At 39.3% G+C, this 26,076-nt stretch overlaps 1 protein-coding gene across 7 annotated transcripts in view; it reads right to left on the bottom strand.

Moving 5' to 3' along the window:
- The window catches only part of CCDC141 (coiled-coil domain containing 141), a 144,427-nt gene that overhangs the window by 11,906 nt on the left and 106,445 nt on the right, over positions 1-26,076 (bottom strand). For 6 of the 7 annotated variants that reach the window (XM_039329172.1, XM_039329170.1, XM_039329169.1 and 3 more), the window contains 5 exons: positions 24,751-24,934; positions 17,950-18,062; positions 16,555-16,674; positions 13,237-14,120; positions 10,711-10,883 (listed from right to left, as the gene is read on the bottom strand). In XM_039329172.1, coding sequence (XP_039185106.1) covers positions 10,711-10,883; positions 13,237-14,120; positions 16,555-16,674; positions 17,950-18,062; positions 24,751-24,934 — 1,474 coding nt within the window. The remainder of the gene's footprint in view (positions 1-10,710; positions 10,884-13,236; positions 14,121-16,554; positions 16,675-17,949; positions 18,063-24,750; positions 24,935-26,076) is intronic. The other variant, XM_039329174.1, reaches the window with a different exon arrangement.

Genomic DNA, 26,076 nt, shown 5'->3' on the forward strand with positions numbered 1-26,076 from the left:
ATTATTAATTACTGAAGCAGGAGGATAAGAATAATATCATTTTATTTACAATAAACAAAATGACCTAGAATTTTTTTATCAAAATTTATGGCAAGTAGCTCCATGGTTTTAGTCAGAACTTTTTTTTAGATATTTGGAAATTCTAGGTTTGAATATGGATTCTCTTCCATTCAAACAAGACTAATGAAGCAGTTGAAACGTTGAGTAGGATATCCTGTCTTGTGAAAATTCATGGCATGACTTTGAATCAGTCATTCTATCTCATTCCAACCTTCCTCCCAGAGTAAGTAGAGGAAAAGTTTGGGGAAAAAATGGAGGAAGAGATGCTATATGCACAAATTTAAGCTCCTATGTACACAAATTCATATAAACCTAACAAAATTGTAACAAAATAAATAAGTGGCCTTTTCTAAAATGTTTCCTTTGTTTATTTGATGTTCTGAAGGCTATGTTCAGAATTTCATGTTCTGGCTGGTTTAGGTTTGTATAGAAACCGGGTTAAAAATTCAGCAGATAAAGTTTTTCTTAGCATAGAGATTCATTGGCTACATTTACAGATGACATTATAATTTCTTGAAAAAATGCTTGTGGCCTAGTCTACACTAACAAGTAACCATAACTGAACAAACTGGAAACAGGCCAATAATGTTACAGCTTAGCGTGATGTGCTCACCAAGGGCATGTTTTGGTTTTTGTAATTTGATTATATATTTTAATAGAGAAAGAAAACTGGGCACAACCTGAAATGAAGGTAGGATACCATATCCAGGTTGCAAAACCCCACTCAGTGACTAGATGGTAGAACACAATTTTCTGCATTTTTCTGCCTTCATCTAGTAGTCATCCAAAGTATTGCATCTCAGATATAGTAGTCTAATAAAAACAGAGTACCTGATGCTAGACTAACTTTACCGCTGAACAGCCTTCCCACTAAGATTCCTAAAGAAAAAGGAGAAGGAAAGATGAAGAAGAAAATTCCTCATACAAGAGCAAAGGAGATTGATTTGAATCTCAGGACTTACATGTATGAATTAAGCAATGGAAAAAGGACTTTGATTGAAAAAGATTGGAAACTTGTTTCTAGGACTGAATGCAATTATTAATATCATGATTTACTTCTTCTGTTAATTTCATGTATATGTACGGACCGGGACTGTTATGTCCCGAGACTTGCAAATGGGCTCGGGGCATTTGCAGGCAGTCCCGGACAGGTGCAAGCTGCCCGGGACCAGACAGGCTGTCGCCAGCGCCTCTGCGCATGCGGGGGGGGGTGCCGGCGCGGGAAAAGTAACACATTGACCCGGGAAATGCCTATATAAGAGGCTGGGAGCTTTTGGGCGTTGCTGAAGCCTTCATCTGTAACCTGAACACAGAAAAAAAGAAAACCTGAGAACTACAACTGCTTCTCGTGTCTTGCCTTTCACGAAGGACTCAACACTGGCGATGAAGGTGGGATGCCTTGCACTGACGGAAAAGAAAAAGGTGTAAGCTTACCCAAGTGAGTCCTGAGCGGTGGAACGGCGTTGACTCGGCAGCTACCTGCCAATCCAGTGCGCATTCGGGGGTAGGCTGGCTGATAGACCCGTCTCCTGAAGATGGCAACAATTGGAAGGCTTTCGGAGTTCGACGTCTCACATCCAGAGAGGTGGGAGTCCTACGTAGCCAGGGTGGAAAACTACCTCAAGGTGAACCAAGTGAGGGAAGATAGCTTGAAGGCTGCCACCCTGCTGTGTGTCTGCGGTCAAGACGCCTTCGAAATCGCGGAGAACTCGCAGCACCTGTCCCATTAGAGTCTGTCAGCTACGCAGATCTAAAGAAGCTACTGAAGGAGCACTTCCAGCCTAAGATGTCCATCATCGCATGGCGCCCCACCTTCGAGCAGTGGGATCAACGATCCGGAGAATCGGCCAAAGAATACATCACCGCATTAAGAAAGGCCGCCAAGCACTGCGAGTTCAAGGACCTCGAAGAACGACTGAGGGACCGATTGGTGTGCGGGCTAAGGCATCGAGAGTTACAACAGAGGCTTTTCGCCAAAGAGGACTTGTCCTTCCAAGATGCCTTGAGAGAAGTCACCGCAGAAGAAGCAGCAGGCGGCACCATCAAGAACATGCGGCCGATCAGGAACAGTCCAGATGTTGCATCCGTGCACCAAGAAGAAGTCCAAGGGAACTCCGAGGAGGATCCAGATGAGGAAGTCGACCGTCTACACCCCACGAAGGAAGGGAACCAGAAAGGAAGCTCTTCAGCTCCCCTCAAGTGCATCGGCTGTGGAGGTCGCCACAGGAGAACCGACTGCAAGTTCCGCTCTGCTATCTGCCGGGCGTGCGGAAAACAAGGACATATTGCAGCTGTGTGTCTGGGCCGACGAAAGGTACAACCTCAGGAAGAATTGAGCCTGAAAGGTACCAGGGTCCCCAGCCAGAATAGGGTGGGGTTTTGCGCTTCACGAAGGAGCATCTTTAGGACAGGCACACACAAGCCAATTAAGAAAAAGCTGTCACTCATGGTGAAGCTACAAGGGGTTCCATTAACTATGGAACTAGACACGGGGTCTGCACTTTCAATCATCTCCCTACATACATTTAGGAAGATTTGTTCCGGCAGTGGAACTCAGGCCAAGCTAAGGCCTTCTGACATTGTGCTAACAGACTTTCAGAATTCGAGAGTGTGTGTTAAGGGGGAGGCCACCCTTAACGTTCAGTACAAGAATTTTGAAGGTCCATTAGACCTATTAGTAGTAGGGGGTGAACGAACGAGTCTCATAGGACTCGATTGGTTTGAGGCCTTGGGGATACACGTCATGGGGCTCAACAGCTTACAAACACTCGACCTGCAGGAAGTCTGCAAAGAATTCGCAGATGTCTTCAGCCCCCAGCTGGGCACATTCAAAGGACCCCCCGTGTCCTTAAAACTAGACCCCACTGTCACTCCTATTAGAATTAAAGCAAGAAGGGTCCCTTTTGCTTTAAAGAGTAAAATTGACACTGAGTTGGACAAACTGATCCAACAAGGAATTCTGGAACCTGTTGACTCCAGTCCTTGGGAGACCCCCATTGTCACGCCTCTAAAGGCAAATGGGGAAATTCGCATTTGTGCCGATTACAAATGCACTCTGAATAAGGCATTACAGCAACATGCCTATCCTGTTCCTGTGGTCAGTCATATCCTGGCCTCCCTCAAGGGGGGGCGTGTTTTTGCAAAGCTTGACCTAGCTCAAGCGTATCAACAGCTGCCTGTTGATGATGATGCTGCTATAGCTCAGACTATTGTGACCCACAGAGGAGCCTTTAAGGTAAAAAGGCTACAGTTAGGAGTGAATGTCGCTCCTGGGATTTTCCAAAGCGTAATGGAAAACACACTACGGGGCATACCGGGGGTTTGCCCCTACTTTGATGATGTCTTAATTGCAGGAGACTCCACACACATTCTAGCTGAAAGGCTAAGGGCTGTTCTGTTAAGATTCAGGAAGACAGGCCTCAAGCTTAAGAAGGACAAATGCAAAATAGGGGTGCCTTCTACTGAATTTTTGGGATTCAAAATTGATGCTGCTGGGATTCACCCTGCTGAATCCAAACTAACTGCCATTTTAGAAGCACCTAGGCCAAAGTCTAAGGCCGAACTTCAGGCCTTCCTGGGCCTCCTGAATTTTTACAATTCTTTTCTTCCACATAAAGCTAGTGTAGCTGAGCCTCTTCACAGGCTATTAGACAAACAAGCAGTGTGGCAGTGGTCACAAACACATGAGAATAGTTTCAATGAGGTCAAGGCCTTGCTCACTTCTAACAGTGTACTTGCACACTTCAATGAGTCCCTTCCTGTGTGCATCGCTTGTGATGCGTCCCCTTACGGGGTCGGAGCTGTCCTGAGCCACCTCAGGTCTGATGGAACTCAGGTTCTTGTTGCATATTACTCCAGAACATTGTCTTCTGCTGAACGCAACTACACTCAGATAGACAGGGAGGCTTTAGCTGTTGTTGCTGGAATTAAAAAAATCCATGATTTCTTATATGGCAGGCATTTCATGGTCTTCACTGACCATAAGCCTCTGCTGGGACTGTTTACCACATGTAAGCAAACTCCCCAAATCATTTCACCTAGAATGCTCAGGTGGTCTATTTTTTTGTCTGCATATAATTTTTCCTTATTTCACAAGCCTGGGAAAGAGATGGGCCATGCTGATGGCCTCAGTAGATTACCCCTGCCAGTAATAGAAGCTGACCCTGCGCCAGCTGTTAACATTCTATCCATCCAGCCTTGCCAGAGTCCCCTCTGAACGCCAAGGATGTAGCCGCTGAATCGGGCACAGATCACACACTTTCACGTGTCCTTTCTTGGGTTTTGTCTGGATGGCCTGAGCACTGTCCTAGTCCTGAGTTTCAGAGTTTCTGGTCTAAAAGGAACGAGTTGTCCACCTCTCAGGGTTGTCTGCTTTGGGGAAACAGAGTTGTCATTCCCACTTCAATGAGGACTAGGATCTTAGGTTCCCTCCACGAGGGTCATCCTGGCATTGTTCGAATGAAGGCCCTTGCGTGCAGCCACTTGTGGTGGCCTGGTCTAGACAAGGACATTGAGGCTAAGGTGCATGCATGCCACCTGTGCCAACGCTCTCGCCCAGAGATGCCCCAAGCTCCTGTGCATAGATGGGAGGAAACACAGTCCCCATGGTCTAGGGTGCACATTGACTACGCTGGGCCCTTTCAGGGCCAATTCTTCTTGGTCCTCGTTGACAGCCATTCAAAATGGCTTGAGGTTGTACCTGTCTCATCCACCACCACTGCAAAGACTATTCAGGTACTGAGGGGGATTTTTGCTGCACATGGGCTCCCAGATGTCATTGTGTCTGACAACGGCCCTCAATTTACTTCCTCCGAATTCCAAGCTTTCTTGCAGGCCAACATGATTCGTCATGCCAGTTCTGCACCCTTCCACCCGTCCACCAACGGTATGGCTGAACGCATGGTTCGCATCACCAAGGATGCCTTGAAGAAACTCACCTATGGGGACTGGCATCACAGGTTGGCTGACTTTCTCCTTTCTTATCGCACCACACCATCCACTTCTACAGGGAGAAGCCCAGCTGAACTTCGCTGGGGGCGCAAACTGACTACGAAGCTTGACCGGTTGCATCCGGACAGACTACCTTTATCTACCTCACACCCTAGGGCACCTAGACAACTACTTGTGGGTGCCCCGGTTTGGTCTCGCAATTACGGGCCTGGTCATACATGGGTCCCCGCTTCTGTTTCCAGGGTCACAGGTCCTCTGTCCTACGAGGTCTCCCTGGACAACGGTTGTGTCCTGCGTCGGCACATTGACCAACTCCGCCCTAGGCGGGTCCTTCTTACTGAGACTCCTGGGTCTTTTCCAGGGGCGGAGGGGGACCCCCTTGAGCAAAGGGAAGGGCACGAGCTGCTGCCCATCACCAATGATGGAGCCACAAACGGCACATTACAAGATTCCGCGAGTGCCCCAAACAGATATTCTAAGAGCCTATCCAACCACCAGGCATTCACGCCTACTCCAGCCAGGGAGTCACCCCGGGGGTACAATCACTATTCACCTGCACAGCACAGTACTCCAGTCAGGGAGGACACCCGGGAGCATCCCAATAAATCATACCCCGCAAGAGAGCTGGCACATAATCCCCAGAGTTGGCCTGACCTTACCCCAAGTCCTACAGGGGGTCAACCATACAGGGAGGTGGTCGAGGAACCAAGTCCCGACCGCAACACCTCTAGCCCAAATCAGGGAGTAACTGAGTTTTGGGAAGGTACAGAAACCCACACGAGCCCGGACACAGAACGGGGTTTAGGGGATGGACAGCCTCCTGACAGGTCTTGGACGGACCTAGGAGGTTCTACAGAGATGCCCAGCAGTGGCTATCACTTCAAGGGGCCCGAGGGCCTACAGCTAGGCGGGTCAACCAGGTCACAAAGTGACAGAAGCCCTGGCCTGACGAGCCCGGTGGGCAAGCAAGCAGGCCAGGCATTGGGGCACAGTCCTTGGAAGACACCAAGGCATGATAAGGAGAACAGGCTCACGTCACCCCTCAGTCGGGGAACACCTGTCAGAAACCCAGAGCTGAGAAGGTCACAGAGAGCAAGGAAATCGCCTAAGTATTTAGAAGATTACATAACATTGCTGGCTAAACAAAAGCCAGTAAACAGTAGGAGCACTGGGGAGTAGAACATTGCATTAAGAAATGATTGTATGTTGGTAGTAGTTTTAGCCCGGGGGAAAGGGGTGTTATGTCCCGAGCCTTGCAAACGGGCTCGGGGCGTTTGCAGGCAGTCCCGGGCAGGTGCAAGCTGCCCAGGACCAGACAGGCTGTGCGCATGCGCGGGTGCTGGTGCGGGAAAAGTAACACATTGACCCGGGAAATGCCTATATAAGAGGCTGGGAGCTTTTGGGCGTTGCTGAAGCCTTCATCTGTAACCTGAACACAGAATAAAAGAAAACCTGAGAACTACAACTGCTTCTCATGTCTTGCCTTTCGCGAAGGACTCAACAGGGACCTAAATAAATAAATAAAGATCCCAAAGAAATTTGTCCTATTCATTTATTACAGAAAAAAGTGACTTTTGTTACATGCAGTGCAATGAAACCAGCCTGCAATTTGCCACTGATCTAATCTACACAATTTCTATTTTTTATGTTTTCTATCTATTTCAATTTCATTGCACCTACATGATTTTAAGCAGCTCACAAATTCAAACAACAAAAATAAACATATATAAATAAAGTTAAAAACAATTAAAACCAGCAAACAGTGGATCAGAATTCACTCGTAAAGTTGTAGACATCACTAACATCAGGGATAACGTGTCCATCCTTTGCCATTTTTTCAAGCATTGGGGAAGATGTTCCTCACTGACCTGCCTTCATATTAGGGGCCCAACAAGTTTTAGGTACACTCTTCCTGCTTCCAAATACAAGATTGGATTAACTTCAGTGACCACTAAGTCACCGACACATCTGTTCTATCCCAGCCTACCTGAGTACTTGCTCAACTGCTTTACTTACAAGGAACAACCCCTCTTCATGAACTAGGCAGGACCCACAAGAAAAACAAACCTTTTTTTTATTTTTACACATCTGATTCAATGTCCAAGACTTTGGAGGCAAACAACCCAATCAACAAAACACAAAGCTGCAGCATGAACGGTTGCCTTCGGCAACCAGCACCTTCCACACCTCCTCCCTTTATAGTCCAGCCAGAGTGTGGCTTCTTAGTGACTTTTACTTTGCGTATGGAGCCGCCCCACTGCCTTCCTCTGTCTTGCTCGCCTCTCCTTTCTGCGCATCTGTGCATCTGGGATTGGCCCCAGCTGTTCCTCATCGTGGCTCAACTCAGGCTCCCAAAACAGCTGTGTCTCTGCCCGAGCATGAGTAGAGGGGCCAGGCTCCTCATTTGACTATGAGTCTTGGTGCTCCTCAGTACCTTCCTCAGACTCCAATGTCACTCCAGGCTCCTCCTCCTCATCTGAGTCCTCAGACATGGCTGCTGGATTCATTGGCTGGTGAGGAATCACAATATCCTTGCATTGAAGCATTCTTCTCTCTTTAGGATTTCAGGAGGACAGCTACCATTCAGCCCCATCAGAGGCAGACATCAGGTTGGAGAAAAAGTGGCCAATGGTTCTCCAGGCCTGCAAATCTGCTTTGTTTTAAAAACTAGTGTGTCAATTGATAAAATAATTTCCACAAAGTTGCCATGAGGGAAAGCAAAAACATAAACAAGGCCTCTGAAAGTTCTCCAAACCATGAGAAAGAAAAAACCTAGAATGCAGAATTACATCACCCAACCCCAACTCTGACATTTTCCCTAAACGGGCAATTTACTCACCTAAAACATAGTAAAACATCAATATTTTAAAAATTGGCATTCAATCAAATCAGGCTCCTTTTTCTTTTACTCTGTAACCTTTTTCTAGTCTCATTTGGTTCAACCCTGTACTATTTTAGTTTGCCCACAATGGGGCATCTGGATCCCATATAAAACAATTTTCCCCTCCAAAATGTTTAGCTACAACCATCTTCAAAAGGTCAGGCAGAAATAGAGCTAGTACAGGACAGACCTCACTGTTTTTCTGTAAAAATCAACAGCAAGGGGTGTTTCAAAACTTAATTTTGTTTCAAGCTATGCTTATCTGGCACTTAATCAGACCCTAACCCTTAGCTCTGTTTGTGTTGTTGTTGTTTTTATCAGCCACAAATCTGTAGGGGAAAAAGTTCTAGCCATCAACCAGGGAAAGCATTTACTGTGAATAATTGAACTAAATAATTATCTAATGTCATGATTGGCGCATGCCAACCACCTAAGATACCTCAAGGGTCACTGAAAACAACATATTTTCCTGGCTTGAAACCTCAGTTTTGTATGTTGCTGTTAAGCTTGCCTTTCCTTGATTCCATAATGTACCTCAAAAAGACATGTTGGGAGGGGACGATCCCAGGACCCATTCATTGAATACAGTATATAGGTTTGCAACAGCCATTTAATATTATTGAAAAGATAGTAATAGATTCTAACTTCTTACAGGTAGGCTCACTTAGGTCTATTTTTTTTTAAATGGCATGTGATGATAGAATTATATCACAGTGTCCCAAAGATTGGAAGAACACAGGCCCTGCAAATTAAACATTACTGAAAGAAAGTATCTATAGCTGTTGTTCAGAGGCATCTAGATGCACTTTATGTCCTGTCATAAGTGATTAATTTGTCCCCCTGACTTCATAAAACCTGAGCATATTAATTTTATCTCAGTCTGGGAGTTTAGTAATCCTTTATGGTGAGTAAACCCTCGTTCTCTTTCTAGGGTAGGAACTATTAATAGAGTAGAAAAAAGCAAAATGGGCCTCTGTTTCAATGTGTGCAATTTTGGATTTTTGTAGTCAGTCCCAAAAGAAGCATTTCATTGGTGATAAACCTTCGTACATTCATTTTTCATGAACAGACTGCATTTAAAGAAAATGTTACACATGGCCTGCAACGTATTTTCTATTCATTGAGCTAGGATAACTTTCCTCGCTGAACCAGCCCCTTTTCACTTCACCTCAGGAACCCAGAAAGAGTTCATGTTTTACAGGACTACTGAATAACTAATCTGATAAACTAAAACTGTAAAATGTTTAGTTTTACAGCACTATAAAAAATCAGATGGAAATCCTTTATAGCATCATATCCTCACTATTTATAGTATATAATCTTCTAATGCAGAGGCCCCCAACCTTTTGGGCACCAGGGACCAGTTCCATGGAGATTTTTCCACGTACCGTAGGGGGCATGATTTCATGTGCTGCCTGCATCTTGCGGATGGGGCTTTTCTTGTTTGCACAGACTGGTTGTGGTGTGTCGCAGACTGGTGCGGGTCCACTGACTGGAGGTTGGGGACTCCTGTTCTAATGTATACTTCAAGATTTCTTTCCATTTTGCAAATTTCTTCCAAATGATGGCTGTACCTTTTTTCTTACACATATTTCATAGAACAATTGTTATAGCAAAGTCAATTTCCAATTAAAATATACATTGTTGTCAACCATGCTTTAAATGACAGAGATGCAATATACGTCTATTTTTTTAATAATGGCAAGAATTCATTATGAATACTTTGTCATTTGAATACAGTGAGAATTTATAAGACAAATCACTTCTTAAAGACCACTGCTTCTTTTCTTCCCTTTGTCAAAACTCATGTTGAAGAATCAAATTTGCTACATCCAATGGAGCGAAAAAATACAGTGCTGCTTTTTTATCACATTAAAAAAAAAATAAAAAGTAGTTTAGTCTCTAATATATGTTTTACTGTTAATTTCAATATGTTGTCAATTTTTCGTTATTTTAATAATTTAAAATCATTTCCATTATTTGCCTTGTACCTATTACATTTTCTTTAAATTTTTCACTCATTTCAAACAAATACTTCTCATCTTTCTCACGCTAAATTGTTTGATGTTTCTAAATTTTTAAAAGAATAAGTATTGTGATTGCAATCCTAACAGGAGCTAAGTTGTATTAAACATAGACTAAATGTTCATACATAGGTTTGTACTGTTGGTGGCTTTAAGCTACTGTTTTTTCAGCCTTAATAGTGACCTTCTATATAGAATTGATGTACATAAGGTTCACCAAGGCAAAGATAATCTTTTTGAAAAGATATATCTATCTGTTCAATATTGTACGTGTGTATGTGTGTGTATAAAATGTTCAAAAAATTCTCTATATATTACTTTTTCATAAAGTAGCATCAAAACAATATGATATTTGTAAGCTGTATATAGAATGAAGCAAGCACATTGTGTTGCACAGATCAATCATAGCCCAGTGATGTATTTTCTCATAACCTTTAGAGGTATAATTATATTCATACAATCATATTCATTATTTAATAAAGAACATTTTCCCCCATGCGTACATATCTCTTTGCGTTATACCAGGGTACTGTAGACTAAAGGATAACTTTGTTTAGTATGCCTGTGACAGGAATATCAGAAGGACTCCATTCAGCGTGACTGATAAGCAAGAGTGTCAAAGGTGAAGTGAGGTGCATCAAAATATGGTTGTTTGCTGTTGTCTCCTTTGGTGAGTGTTAAAGTCCAGTGAAGTCAGTTGGCTGTGCTAAGTGAACAACCAGTGGGCAAGTGATGCAATCAAGTAGAAAGCGCAAAGGGTTATCCAGTCTACTCTTTTTATAGATGGCCAGTTACCTTTCACCCGGAGGATGGCACTGGAGGACACTGTGCCACTAGAATTTTTAGCCCGAACCACATACAGTCCAGCGTCTGAATCATACACCTTCTCAATGAACAATGTATATTGTGTATCCCGGTGTAAGAGCTTTATGTGCTCATCTCCCATCACTCTCTGGCCCTTCTTGTACCTGGAGTAGAGAGTCAGGTTTCAAGTCAGGTTAACATGAATGTTGGTTGAAGCAATGATAATTTGCGATGTCAGGCAAACTCTTACGGAATATGAAAGTAGGTTAACAGTAGAAACTATTTATAATCGTAGCTTCCCACCACATCATATTTAAAAGAAAGACGATTTGTGGTTAAAAAAAATAAAAGAAAGGCACTAGTAGCAGGAAACAAACTAACACCCTAAAAACTGAAATATTCTTTAGAAATGGATCTTCTCTTAAGACTTTATTCGAATGCAGTATGACTAGGCTAGAGGCTGAAATACTGTGTACAAAAAACATTTATACGGAAAGTGTTGGTTTTCTCCTGTAAATATATCCCATGAAATTAATTGCTATCATTGTTGATTTATTGTTGTAAGTGAGGAGAAAATGGATCTTAAATTCATACATTTTCAATACAGGCAAAAACCCTACTAGAAAATTTTTATTAAGTTTGTATCTATTAGTAAAACAGAGCATGATGTGTCTCAATGTGGGAAGTTTTGAAGGAAAAGAGCTTAGGTTAGCAAATACTAGAATAAGAGGGTGGACAATATTGCTAGCTCACTCCTCCAGGACATACTGTCTAAGAACTCTGCACGCTTCAGGCAATCCCAAAGCTCCTAGGTGACTTTGGCACTTGCTATGGAGAATACAAAAGCTTTCAGTATCGAAGCTCTTGGCCAGCACTGGGGGGAGGGAAGGCTGAAAGGGCCTTCTCCTGGGCACTAACATGAAGGGCTTCAGGGTCACACAAACAGCATTTCGGCTTCAGGGTCACACAAAGAACAATTAGGTGACCTCTTCACTTTGGTTAAATAAATCAGAAAACCTATATGCCCAAATTGCTTAACTGTAATGAATTTTAGTCACTTCACATAGCCCTGCTCTATATGTGTTTCTTTTTCCACTACTGATGAAACGAAAAAATTAGACATTGATTTTTGACCATCATTTGGCCTTTGCAAGACAAGGTGGTATCTTATGGAGTATAATAAGCAAATTTTTGAACAGTAGAGCCAGTTATATCGCAATAGTCTATCTGATAGTCTTGTTACTATTAGAAGCTCTCATTTAAAACAATTTCCTAAAATTCACATAGAAAATTCCACCTTTAAAAAGAAAGAACAAAAGAAACAACTCTTAAGAATTGGATTAGTGATTCAGGCAAGCTGTAGTGACTGATTTTTTTAAAAAATGCCTTTTAATTATTAGCAAATTTTATCAAGTGTGTTAGTTGCTTTCAGATTTGTTATGCATACTCACGAAGAAAAGGTTTTTCTCTTTCAAATTCTGCTTTCTTTCTATATTTAGCACTATTAGATACGATAGAATATTATGATCGAAAAAGTCAAAAATGATAATAAAAAAGAGACAACTCTAGAAAGGTGAAAGGAAATAACCACTAATATGAGATGAATTTAGAATCAATCTGGAACTTACTGAGCTAACTCCCTCTCTATTCACTTCCATTCTGTCATGAATGTACTGTTCTACATTAGGCTTAATACATAAATCTCTCTCTCTCTCTCTCTCTCTCTCTCTGAATGTGCAATAATTACACACAAAAGATAAATGCAATTTAATTACTGTTTGCCAAATTTGTGATTTAGCACCAACTTTTCTGTGCATTGGAGACCTGAAAGCTTGTTTTCATTATCCTTCAATATTATAAATCTTGTCTTACTCTCTTGTTACTTGGCCAATTATACCTGTTGATTCTCTCACCTTTATATGGAAATTATCTGCCGAAACAAAAGGACTTTTTGACTACCATTTTCAAAACAAATAAATTAAATACTGAAACCAATTGTCTCATAATTATGAATCCTACTAAAGTATAAATGTGAGTCTTATATAGGCATTCTCTGGCAAACTTCACAAACTAGGGACTTACATCTATGGACTTACAGGTCCAGTTTCAATGTGGATGAGTTGCTAGACATGAGGTAAACTGAATCCAACACAGAGTATTTCTTCTCTACTCAGTTTCTGTAGCTACAATAAAGCTGATCTTCAAACACAGAGGGGTTTTCTAAGACCTCAATTCTTATAAAAAGGAGTTGTAATGTTTAATAACTGGAATGTTTTATTGCTAAATAGAAATGTTTTAATTTCATTTATCTTCAGATACTACTTAAAACATATAGACTGAATGTGCATGAATTATTTTGAATCTGGAACCTGACAGTAAGTAATATTGTGTAAACTCAGTGGGAATGGAATTATGTGGAAATGTGATATGAATGCTAGTGAGACTATCTGATTTTCAGATGTGTGTTTGCTGGATTACCCTATTTATATTTAGGTTTTTTCATTGTAAGCTACCCACCAGGTTAATGTAGGTTCTGGGAATCCTGTTACTTCTACTTCCAAAGTCACCGGAGCACCTTCCATGACAGTTACATTAGACAGAAGCTTGGAGAAGTTAGGTGCCTGTCCAGAGAAGCTGACCTTGCTGTTCTTTTCAGATATGCTTTTAATCTCTTCTCCAGTAGCCATCTGCCTCTGACAGCTTCCCGTGGAATCTGTTTGAAAGAGACCTGAAAATGCATTGGATGAAGCATGCAGCCTAGCCTGGTTTTTAGTAAAGTTATTTCTGCCATGCAATTTGCCCTGTGCTTCTCTCATGCTTCTGGGAACCTCGTGACATTGCAAATGGGTCTCGTGCGCTTCACTCCTCATGCAGTAGACAGCCTTTGTCTTGAATGTCGAGGAAACAGGGGGAGTGGCAGGCATTTCTGGAGAACTATGAGCAAATGGAGATTCTATCTTGCACTTGGAATGGCTGCCTAGGGTGGAAGGAGAAAAACTTCCTAGCTCCTCTGATATGCACTCCTTCCCGTGGCCAGGCACATCAGCAGAAGCAATAGAGGTTAAGGGATCAGAATCATCTTCCATTCTTTTGCTGCCAGCACTTATCGGCATTTGCACAGTGTAAGAACTGACATGCACACTACGGGAGCTACTGCTGTGTGGTTCTTCTAGTTCTGTTTCTGAATGCAGAAGGTTGGATTCTGGGGTCTCGGAAAGTGGAGGCAATGAAATATCATCAGGAGATATACACTCATATTCGTCTCCAGAGAGTGCATCTTCTGCCAGGAGCTCAGTGTGAAAGCTGTCCTCCTTGGCAGCAGAAGATAGCTCTGTGTCCTGTGAAATGGAATCCTCAACAGCTGGGCAGCTCACTGATGTCTCAGCCAAGTCCTTCTCTTCCTTAAAAGCAAAAAAAAAAAAAAAAAAAAAAAGGTGGGGGTTGGGGGAAGGGAAGGGTAGACAAAGGAATAGAAAGGAAGGGGAAGGCAAGAGGAGGAGAAAGGGAAGGGAAGGACAGATGCAAAAGAGACTTTAAATAATGTCTATAAAACTTGTTTTGGCTACCTTTCTTCCACATATTTCTTGGGATATTAAATTTTAAAGATCTGTCTAGTTCTCTTTAAGAAGAAGGGCCATTTAGTCCAATTTAAAATAATCTTTGAAAAATAGAGTAGATATCATTTTGAGCAAACATACAAATTAAGGGGATTTCCCCCCCCCCAATGTATTTTTATTGCAATCGTAGCAATCATTTCTAAACTGGCATCCCTGAAAAAATTATTCATTATGCTTTTTAATTTGTTAAGCTAATTATGTAAATGTCAGACTATAGATTGCAATGAACAGAGAAAAGTAACACTGAAGTAACATCTACGGTTTCTATTTGCACTACGATAACACAAACATTATATTGAGAAAGAAAATATTCTCTTTCTCCCATAGATTTATGTCCCCCAATGATTCACATTTATAACAGATTCTGAAAAGACAAGTTATTGAGACGGCCTCTAGTTTGAATGTTATTATCATGAAGGATAATTTTATAGCCAGCTATTTGCCTTAATAATGAATGGGACATATGTATTCATGGTGTATTATGGAGCTCAGTTTCTACAGATATTCAGGATGGAAAAGATATTTTATTTCTTGACGCACCTGTTTGGCTAGTGTAGGACATAGGATGCTAACCTAACTACATTTTTTAAAATCAGGCACAACTTTTTTACTCTTGGTTTGATATTTGTTGCTCCCAGGAAGTTATGCAAGTCCAGCTATTCATCAATAATTCAAAATTGTTGGTTTCCTTTCCTTTAAATTTAACACCACAGACTTTTAACTGAGGAACATTTTCTTGTTTAAACGGTGATTTTCCCCTACTAGAAATCACTCAGAGATCTATAAGGAGATCTTAATATACCTTCTGCTCACCCCGGTTCTAAAACCAGAGGCAAGAGGCAGTGCCAATGCCTAAACATTGCATGTTTAAGAATTTCTTCCCCATCCCAGAAACATTAATAATTTTAATAACTGAGCACGTGAAAAAAAATTGATGTATTGTCCAAATCCCAGGCTTTCACAGGATAATTTTTAAAAATCTCTTTGTGTGCATAAAGAAATGCCCATGGCATTATTTTCTAAATAAGTAGGATACCTTTATCTACTGCCAATTTAAGTTACACTTTATAATAGCTATTATGGAGAAAAGAACTAGTATATTTGCTGTGCTTCCTTATATTTGTAGTATATTGTAGTATATTTGCTGCGCTTCCATTTTCTGGAGGGCCTTATTTTGGATGGGGAGGACTGTCCTTTTTAAAGAGCATTTTTGCTATGAACAATTATAGTATGAGTTTTGATGGCTGATACTTCATTTAATTGGATGCGTGGATTATAGTTTGTCAGGTGAGTATACTTCATATACCAATTGTTTGAATGTTGGAGGAAGGACTTGGTAAATGATGATGTAGGAGACTGGGATGTAGAACTATTCTTTGTCAACCAGCTACCCAGTGCAATTCTTATGGAGATTGGAGTTTCCAACTACAGATGCAGTTTGGTGCTCATGAAATGCAGATAGGAATTTATTCTTCTCTTCTCTTCTCTTCTCTTCTCTTCTCTTCTCTTCTCTTCTCTTCTCTTCTCTTCTCTTCTCCTCTCCTCTCCTCTCCTCTTCTTCACTGGCCAGAAAGGGCAAGATGATTGTCTGACAGTCTGATAGCAAGTTCTATGAATGCCCAGATTCAAATGTACAGGACAGCATGTATCAACTTTGAATTCCCAACTTTGAAAAACAAACATTTTGGTTGTCCAGAAGTGACCATTGCCTTCCACCTTTTCTTATGTATTTCCTCATCTCCTATCCTACTTCCCAACATTATAATACTCTCAGACAAATCTATCCTTCATGAATCATGAGATGGTATATATAATAAATATATTAATCTTTAAATAGTTTTGATGGTTCCACAAGACTATGTTGGATTTGCTGAAAAAGATTAACCTGACTTTTCCCTCTCTGGAAAGTAATGCCATTTATCTTTCTTAATGTTACCTTTTCCATGCTGAATGAAATAACAATGCTTTCTATCTTAGTTATAAATGGGCTTTCAGATAATGTTAAAAAGCCTTCTAAAAAGTACACAGGTTTATGACATAAATGGATTCATTTTAGCTGATAAGAAAGCAAATAATTCAGTGTGGGAGATGTTTCTCTAATTATATATTTTCCAGGCAAGAGATTTTTCTTTTAAGAATTTTCATGCTTGAATTAATTATGTAATATCAGCCCTTAGTTTGATTTACACAACATTTACTTGGGAAAAAAAGTACAAACCTCATATACTTTTTCTTTTATATCCTCTTTATCTACCTTCAGTTTCTGACTGTCTTCTTCTGTTCTTAGCTCATCATCAAATTTATTAGAATTTGATGATTTCCCCCTTAATGAATCTTCCTGTGAAACAAAGCCAAAAGTAGAACCTAAGTATAAATAATTTTGCACAGCAGGGGCTTTGACGGTTTATCAGTACAAGCAAGGAAATGCAAGCTTTTGCAGCAGGAGATCTGGGATTCAGATTCACATAAAGGAACCCAGTATAATCTTTGTATTTGTTTATGATGCAGTATGTTTGTCATGTTTACAGTTATGTCACAGCTGTCTTTCTAGGTGGCTCATATCACTAAAAAGTCCCACAGAAATAGGAAACAGCAAAACATTAAAGAAACCCTGTAACCCAAAATTTAATAAAACAGCAGTAGACATACACAGCAATATGCTTTCTTAAAAGAAGGGTTGCTATTGAAGGAGTGAGACAGGTCTCTTCCCCAGAATATGTTAATCTGCCCCCAAGCCCTCCTCCCTCATGCTAGGTAAATTGTGGGCCATTGGGATATACTGGAAGACCTAGAGGATGTTGTGATAGAAAAGCAATTTATTCAGACAAGCGCCACTCCACGTGAAAACAGATACCATAATGGCTCAGCACTTGAATTTCATTTTTAAACTCATGTCTGATTTCTAGACCAGTGGTGGTGAACCTATGGCACGGGTGCCAGAGGCGGCACTCAGAGCCCTCTCTGTGGGCACGCGTGCTGTTGCCCCAGTCCTAGGCCTTCAGCTGGGTTTTATAAAACCTTTTCACTTTAGGCCACCGCTGCCGTGTGCAAAAAAAAAAAAAAGGTTCAATCAATCAGTCAATTTCAACTTCTCTCTGAGAAAAAAAAGATCTTGCAAAGTTGGAATTGATTGATTGAACTTTTTAGCCCCACCTAGTCTGCCGTTACCACCACAGCCATGCCCACCCAATGGGCCACACCCAGCCAATTGATCACACCCAGCCAATGGGCCACACCCACCCAGCACCCGCTGATGCATAAGTGGGTTTTGAGTTGCAGTTTGGGCACTCGGTCTCTAAAAGGTTCACCATCACTGTTCTAGACTCTTCAGATTACAATCCAATGTATGGATAGAATCTTGTGTCATGTGTTTAGAAATCCACTGACACAAAAGGATCCTCAACTATTGTCTTGGAAGTAGCCCCTGGAAGCACCCTCTCTGCATGCCCTGAGTGTTTATGTCTTTATTATTCACTAGCTGGCTCACTTACTCACTGCCCTTAAGTCTCTGCCCTGCATCTCCACAGCATATTTTAATGGCATAAAAAGTTAATATATTCTGCTGTAAAATTATATATACTGTGTATATTTTTCTACAGGAAGAAAACATTACCCCAAGCTTGTCTTCAAGTTCTGTCAAGGAGCTACACAATTCACCGACAGAATCAAGAACTTCTTTGTGTTTTGCTGCTATCTTTTCAACATACTTCTTTCCTTCTTCATTACCTGTAGTTTACAAAAAGGAATGATGGGACATGTGAATGAAAAGCTGATACTTTGACTGGATCCCAGAAAATTTGCATCTATTTTCCAGGCCCTGGAACCCTTTTTGCATGATTACTTAGAAATAAATCCCAGCAGTAGGTTCAGTGAAGCTTCCTTCCAGATAATTAAGATACAATGAAACAGGAACTGTTTTTTAAATAAACTTATTTATTAAATTTATATTCTGCCTTTTGTACAGGAACTCAAGGCAGGGTGTAGAGCAGGCATGTCAAACTTGCGATGTCACATGACGTTGCACGACATATCGCGACTTTTTCCCCATTGCCGGCAATGGGGTGGGCGCAGTTTTGGTGTGACGCATCTGGCCCATGGGCTGGCAATGCCTGGTGTAGAGTATTCCCTCTTCCAACTTTTCCAATAATCCTGCAAGGCAGATTTGGCCGAGAGAGGAGATTGGCCCAAAGTTACCATGAGCTTCTATGAGCTTGAACTAGATGCTTCTAGTCTAACAGTTTAATCACTATAGCACTTTGGCTTAATGTTAAAAGTTTAAAAAAATGACATTTATATGTTCAAGAATAATTTGTTTAGCATGTATCATTCCAATTTTCAGTCTCAGTGATTAATATATCTAGTCCCTTTGTTGTGAGTATTGAAAATTATAATTGAGGTCTTTTCTCTCAGAGTGCTAGTGACTGTATGAAAGTATCAGAAAGATAGGACATAAGTATAGACTGGGGAAAAATCATAAATTTAAGATTTGTCAAACATTCCTTAGTAGAAATTATTAGTACCTTTATGCTGCTACTGGTTTTACACTCCATAACCTTAAAGAATATTGCTTTAGTTGACTTCAAATGCTAAGAAGGAGGGCAGAAAATTACAGGCCTATCCATAGTCTGCAATAATCCTGCAGTAACAAACATCCCTAATCCTTTTCCACACAAAAAGAGGGATGGAGGGGACTTCCGGTTTGTCATTGGTGCCTCCGGATGCATGGAGGCGAACTCCATCTTCAGCATCCGATTTCATCCCACTAGGGGACCCTGGAAAGGGTTGAAAGTCACCCTGTAGGGGTGATGAGCAAGGAGGGGATCCCTGCTTGATTGCAGTAGGGTGGCAGCCCTTTTGCTTGATCTGGGGCAGCTCTCCAAACCGGTGGGGGAAAGACCGGTCATAGCAATGTGGCTCATCATTAAGCTGCTAACAGCCAAAGTCAAAATTACTACCAAACACCTTTAAAGCAACACGGATGAAACTGGGTGAGATCTGATCTTCTCTTTAAGATTCTAAATATATTTCCTGCAAAAGCTGCCCTAAGTATTTTTCCCCCTGTGAGGAGAGAGGGAAGGGAATTCCTGCCCCATTCTCTAAGAACAGTGGCAACTGACTATCCAGGTGAAACAAAACAATTATAAAAACAACTTTAATCTAATTGGATGAATATACTTTTGAAATTTGGGGACTAAAAAGTTTTCTTATTCCTATTTCTACTGGATATGCTGATTTTTATCTAAAAAGAAAAGAAATAAATTTTGAAAAACTATTATAAAAACAGGAGACTTAAAAATTTTTAAATGGCATCAGTGACATCTGGTGGCAAAGTATGGTATTACAACTTGTTATTGACTAAAAGAGACTTGGCTTGAAATCTAGAATTTAGAAAAAAAACTCTTTGACCTGTGAAAAACTCAGCTGTAAAGAAAGAACTGACTTCCGGTGGATTTGCGCGGGCGATGGCGGCTACTTTGTAGCCATCCTCCTGGGTAAGTGTAATGAAGCGCTATGAACAGCGGACACCAGCTGTTCAGCGGTTCAAAATCCCCCTCCCGGGCAAAGGGGGGGGGGGAAGAGGGTTGTCTGAATAGTGGTAGAGCCTCTTATACACCCCCAATATTTTTTGGGGGGTGAAAAGAGTGCTCCCACGGAGTTCAGACTGTCTCCGCTTCCCAGCTGCTTTTGTCCTTAGGGACAAAACAAGCCATAGCAACCACCTCCGCGTTTAAAGAGATCTGGTGAGTTTTTTAGAAGCGGACAGAGTTGACTAGAGGATTAGCTTTTGCTTTCTTTGACTTTATATGGATTTTTAGTTTAAAGATTTATTTTTACGTTTATATTCCCTCTTTTTACTTTTTACTTTTTGCTGAAAGGGAAAGTAAAATGGCGATCGGCAGACTTTCCGGCGTTTTTTTTTATTTTATTTTTTTTCCTTTTGGGAAGCTAGAATGGTGATCGGTAGGTTTTTTGGTGTTTTTCTTTCCCTTTCTCTTTTCTTTTCTTTTTAATGATTGGAATGGATGTTTTCTTCTTCTTTTTTTTTGGTGAAAGTGAAAATAAAATGGCAATCGGCTTTTTTGGATTTTAGAAGCATTATTATTTTTGTTTACTTTTAAAGGCAGGCTTCCTGGTGTTTCTCTTTCCCTTTCTTTTTCTTTTTAATGATTTTTTTTTTCTTGCTGAAAGGGAAAATAAGATAGCGATCGGTTTTTTTGGATCTTAGAGGCATTATTATTTTTGTTCAACTTTTCTGTTTTGTTTTTTGTATTTTTTTTAAAAATGGAATGGATTTCTTTTTATTTAATTCCTTTTTTTCCTTTTTTTTCTCCCTTTTTTTATTATAATGATCTCCCTTTGAAGGATTTATTGATTTTTTTTCTGGAGTTAATCTTTCTTTTTCTTTTGTTTAATTTTTGTGGCCCCAAAGTGTTTAGTATTTTTTTTGCTATAATGACCTCCTTTTGAAGGATTTTTTGAAATTTTTTTTTGGATTTAATCTCTCTTCTTCTTTTGTTTAATTTCTGTAATTCTCAAGAAGGAATAAAGATTTTTTTTTTTAAGATGGCTCCAAAGCATCCAAGGATTCCTACAGCTCCTAAATCAATAGCCTCACCTTCTTCCTTGGCTCAGCCAATAATGGTGAAGGATCTGCAAGATATGATGGGAAATGTTATATCTCAAATTAGGGCAGAAATGAAAGAGATTTTAGAGGAAAATAATAAGATTTTGAGGCAAGATATAGTTTTGGCTTTAAAAGGAGTTGCCTCTGTTTTTGAAAAGCTGAATTCCCGTGTGGAAGAGGTAGGAGAAAAAGTGGAATTGATGGAGGAAAAATTTGAAAGTATGGAAAAAGAAATGGAAAATGAGATTCTTATGCTTCAATATGGACAAATGGAATACGCCTTAAGAATCAGAGGCTTGAGAGAGTCTTTGCAAGGAGATCTGAAAGAGATGGTTGCAAAGGACTTTGCTGTGATTTTGAATAAAGAAAAAGAGGAAATACTTAGTGAAATTGAAAAATTATTTAGAGTTAATTCTGTGGTGGCAGTGCAAAAGAATTTGCCAAGAGATGTGGTAATTTACTTTGGGAAAAGATCCCTGCGCAATGAAATTATACAAGCTTTTTATAAAAAGAGATTTCAAATTGCCTTACAAGACGTTATAATTTTAAAGGAGATCCCATCTAAAATTTTAAGAAGAAGAAAGGAGTTTGCTTTTTTAGCAGATGAACTTAAAAAGAGACGAATCTCGTTCAGATAGGATGTTCCGATTGGAATGGTGGTGAATTACCTGGGGATATGTTATAGACTTAATACTGTTTTTCAAGCAAAAGATTTTTATACTTCGGTCCTGGGGGTATGTTCATGGCCATCTACTAAGTTTAAAGCCTTGGAAGAAAAGAATGTAGAATTATACCCTGAAGAGCCTATACTTATGAAAATTGGGGAACCTCAGCTTGAGGGGCCTCAACAAGTTCAGATAGAGGAGCAGAAGATAACTTGTGCAACATATAACTGTAAAGAGAAGCAGCAACAGAAGAAGGTTAAGGAAGCCTCACATCTATTGGTTTCTAAACCTGCGGGAGAAGCAAGACTTATAAAGTTTCGGGAGCAACCCTCAAGGGTAAAATTGCTGTCTGAAGAAATGGAAAATGGGAAATCTCAGTCTGAGGGGCTTCAACAAGCTGAGAGGAAGGAGCGGAGGACAACTTGTGCAATATATAATAGTAAAGAAAAAGACCAACAGAAGAAGGAGTTTAAGGAATCTTCACATGTATTGGCTTCTGAGCCGGCGGGAGAGTCAGGATTTATAATTTCGGAGCAACCTTTAAGGGCAGATCTCAAAGCATTTCTTTCGAGCCTTATGGATAAGAGAGACTGATAAGGATGGAGATCGAATGAAAATTTTACATGGACAATCGAGACTGATAAGGACTGTGTTTTTTGTGGATGGAACTTACTATTGGTAAAGATTTAAATGTTTAATGTGTCTATTGTGGATAGAATTTATTATCGGTAAAGATTTAAATGTGTATAAGGGAATTTTAATGTTTTAAGTTTTAAGTAATGTTTAAATTTGTGTTTTGGAGGGAGTTTATAAAGAATGATGGATAATAATATAAGTGTGATATGAAAAGGTTTGGAGTATATTATAATGTGTTCATTATTTTTAAGATGGAATTTGTTATTGGTAAAGATTTTAATGCGTATAAGGGGATTCTAATGTTTTAAGTTTTAAGTAATGTTTAAATTTGTGCTTTGGAGGGAGTATAATTTGTTTAATTAAATGTATTCAGATTTGCCTATGATTTATATTAGATTTTATATTGTAGGTATAGATGTTTAAACAAAGTAATGTTTAAATTTGTGTTTTGGAGGGAGTTTATATAGAATGATGGATAACATTATAAGCATATTAGAAAATGTTTAGAGTATATTATAATGTGTTTAATGATTGTAATTATTACTTTTTAGAGAAGATAATCTATTTAATTTAAGGTATCTAGATTTGTTTAGGATTTATATGTGTTTCAAGTTTTTCTTTTTTTTTTCTGGAAAATTTTAATTAAGCCTGTACTCAACTCTGGGAAGGTTGGGGGAGGGTTTGGGAGGTTTGGAGAGGTGGGGGAGGGTAAGGGAGGGTGGGGGGGTCTGGGGAGGGGATTTGTTTTGTAAAATTTTAAAAAAATTTCAATAAAGAAAGAACTGCAGGGTGTTATATCTGGCCTCTTTGAACTATGAAGATAAACCTTTACTGATTTTCAGAGCTATATGTGGGAAATTGTTTTCCTATTTCTTTACATGAGAAGTATCTGTTATTATACATGATGGAATACTTTGGACTATAAATTCTTACTTGGCAATTTCCACTATAAAGACAACACGTCCCATAGCTAGCTATAAAAAACAAAAAAGTATTTTAACATTTGATTTTAAAATCAGGAAAAAATCCTTTTTATGTTGAAATCAATACATGAAACCATTCTTTCAGCATGTAACAAAATAAGAGGCCAAAGAAAAGAGGCAACATAAAGGAACAAGATGCCAGCTTAGATACACAAACCCAGATCTTGACTACAACCAAAGAACTAACAATGCAGCAAGTAACAGGAGAAGTGGAACAGCTAAATACTAAGACAGAAGACCCAACTGACCAACTGATCCAGCCAACAGGAAAATTAGAAAAGAGAGTGACAACATTGAAAATGGAAAAGACTTTTTACATAAATCAGAAGAAATTTGAAGAAAAGGAAGAAGAACAGATTGAACGGAAGATAAATTTATCAGGACAATTGTGGGAAATTGGAGTAATAGGGAGGTGATTAAATGAATATATTGGGCTAGTCCTTCCAAAAAACTGTAATTAAATGGTCTTTCTTATTTCAAATAATACATATAATAATAATGATTCAAAAGTACTGAAATGGAAGGTTAGTTGTCAAAGGAAAAAAGCCAGAGTAAGGCTGAAAGAAACTAGGGTTTTGATCTAGTAGAGGGGATTTTATATTATTGATTAGTGGGTTGAATATGGTGGAAAATATATAATTTTTAGAAAATAAAGTAACATTATAATTGAATAGGTAAGATGTGTAATAAAATTAATAGACTTTTAGTTTAATATGGTGAAAAATAGATAACTTTTAGAAAATAGAATAAGATTATATGCAAATACACAAGATATGTATTTAGAATTTTAGATTTTGTTATAAAAAGGGGGAAATGTAGAAGCTGAGATAAGGGAAATTCTGGTCGCCTAAAGCTTGGAAATTATAATATACCAAATGTTAACTTGAATATTGAGGGGAAATTAAAGCCTGGGGGGAAAAAGCAATAACAGGACATTGATTGTATATAAGGATTGAATGTAAACACAATTAAGATATGTATAAGTTAAAAAATATTGATTAATGTAACAAAGATGGTTTTATTTGGTTGATAACAATAAGAACTACATTAGCTCAATATGAGATAGTAGATATTAAGGGAAAAAGAGAAGAAATATTTGATATTGTAACTTGATATTTGTGCTAAAGATTTATGTATGTTATTGAATTATTGACTGCCCAGCCACCACGTTGCTTTTTAAATGTTTAATTGTAAAATTAGAAAACTAATAAAATATTTTATATATATAATTGACCAGCTGAATTGTCATTACCCTGTGTTTTCCCTTGTCTTGGGCTATTGCATTCTGGAGCTGTTTTCAGAAGTATCTATGTCAAAAAACCAGATCGCAGATTTTGAAATATGAGTCTGATATTTTATGGCTCTGCACTTTAGTATTAATCTTTACAGAATCCTCCAAAGATTGCCTATATTTTTTTTAATAAACTAATACTCATTCATCTTGGAATAACAGCAACTCAATATTCAAAGTGTATGCATCAAGTTTTTAAGTTGCATGTTTTTACCGTATAATTTTTTAGCAAGGTTAGTAAGCTGCTGGATTCTTTCCTCTTGCTGAGGGACCACAGGATCAATAAACTTCTTGAATTGCTTGTAGAGTATTTCGACTGCTTCCCTCGTCTTGCACTCTGTTGAGTATCTTCCAACCCTAAGTACTGTTGCACTTGCCTCTTCACACCAAAATTGACACTATGTAAGAGAAAGGGAATTAAAATTCCAATACTGGTATTTTTCCCCAGTAAAATCATTATGTGAAACATTGCTTCATGAAAAAAAAATCTATTAATGTAAGAATCAACATCTTCAGTCAATCCATCAGTCAATCAGCCAAAACATTGTACAACCAAATACATTACATTTTTATTTCTTTATTGCTATAGGACAATTTTCACCTATCTCATACCCTACCCAATATGTTGGACTACTACTTTAATACTGATATAGAGAACATTTTGTCAAAACCCTGATAATCTTATATTAATTTCACGAGTGTCTCCCTCCACACTGCCTTTCAGTTATATTGAAAGAGAAAAGAAGTGGCTGCTTTAATAACTGTCAGCATTTTATGTTGCAGGACATTCATAAAATATGTACAAGATTGTCAACATTTGTATCAACGATTCACTATAAGTGAGAATATTTTCAAGTGCTCAGCAGGAAGTGGTCAGTCATGCAATTCTGCACTGGGAATTGTACCAATTTATTACTAAAAATAGGAGACAGACAGAATTGCCTGAAATGTCATTTCAGAAGTATACTTATAGAATGTAAAAAAATTCAGTTATTTCATAAAAGAAAAGATACTATACCTAAGAGAAATCATTCCACCAAGCTATCTATCATAATAGTAATCTGAATAAGCAGTTAAGGCCCACTTTAAGAAGAAAGGTTTTCAGAAGCTTCCTAAAACCAGGAGCAAAGGGACCAATTATTTCCAGTGCATTTCATATAGCTGAAGCTACCGTATATGAAAGAAGAATCTATGATCTGGCCCAGAGCCTATGATCTGGCAAGAAGAGCCTATGATCTGGTTCAGAGTCTATTTAACATCCTCTCTTGATAACCTTGCAAGAGGTTCAGGCTCATTTGATTAATCTGTTCCTAAGGTGACAAACTTCCACACCATGTCACTAACATAGTAAAAGCAGATATATCATGGCTGAGCATGAACTTCAGATTGGGACTCTCTTATCCAAGGCTACACTTTAACCACATTTTAGGCACTTGTAGATAGATAGATAGATAGATAGATAGATAGATAGATAGATAGATAGATAGAACATTGTGTGTGTGTGTGTTTGTGTATGTGTGTGTATGTGTGCATGTATGTG

Source organism: Crotalus tigris, unplaced genomic scaffold, assembly GCF_016545835.1.
Source record: "Crotalus tigris isolate CLP2741 ecotype Arizona unplaced genomic scaffold, ASM1654583v1 scf7180000024389.207434, whole genome shotgun sequence".
In the NCBI taxonomy this organism is placed as follows: Eukaryota; Metazoa; Chordata; class Lepidosauria; order Squamata; family Viperidae; genus Crotalus; species Crotalus tigris.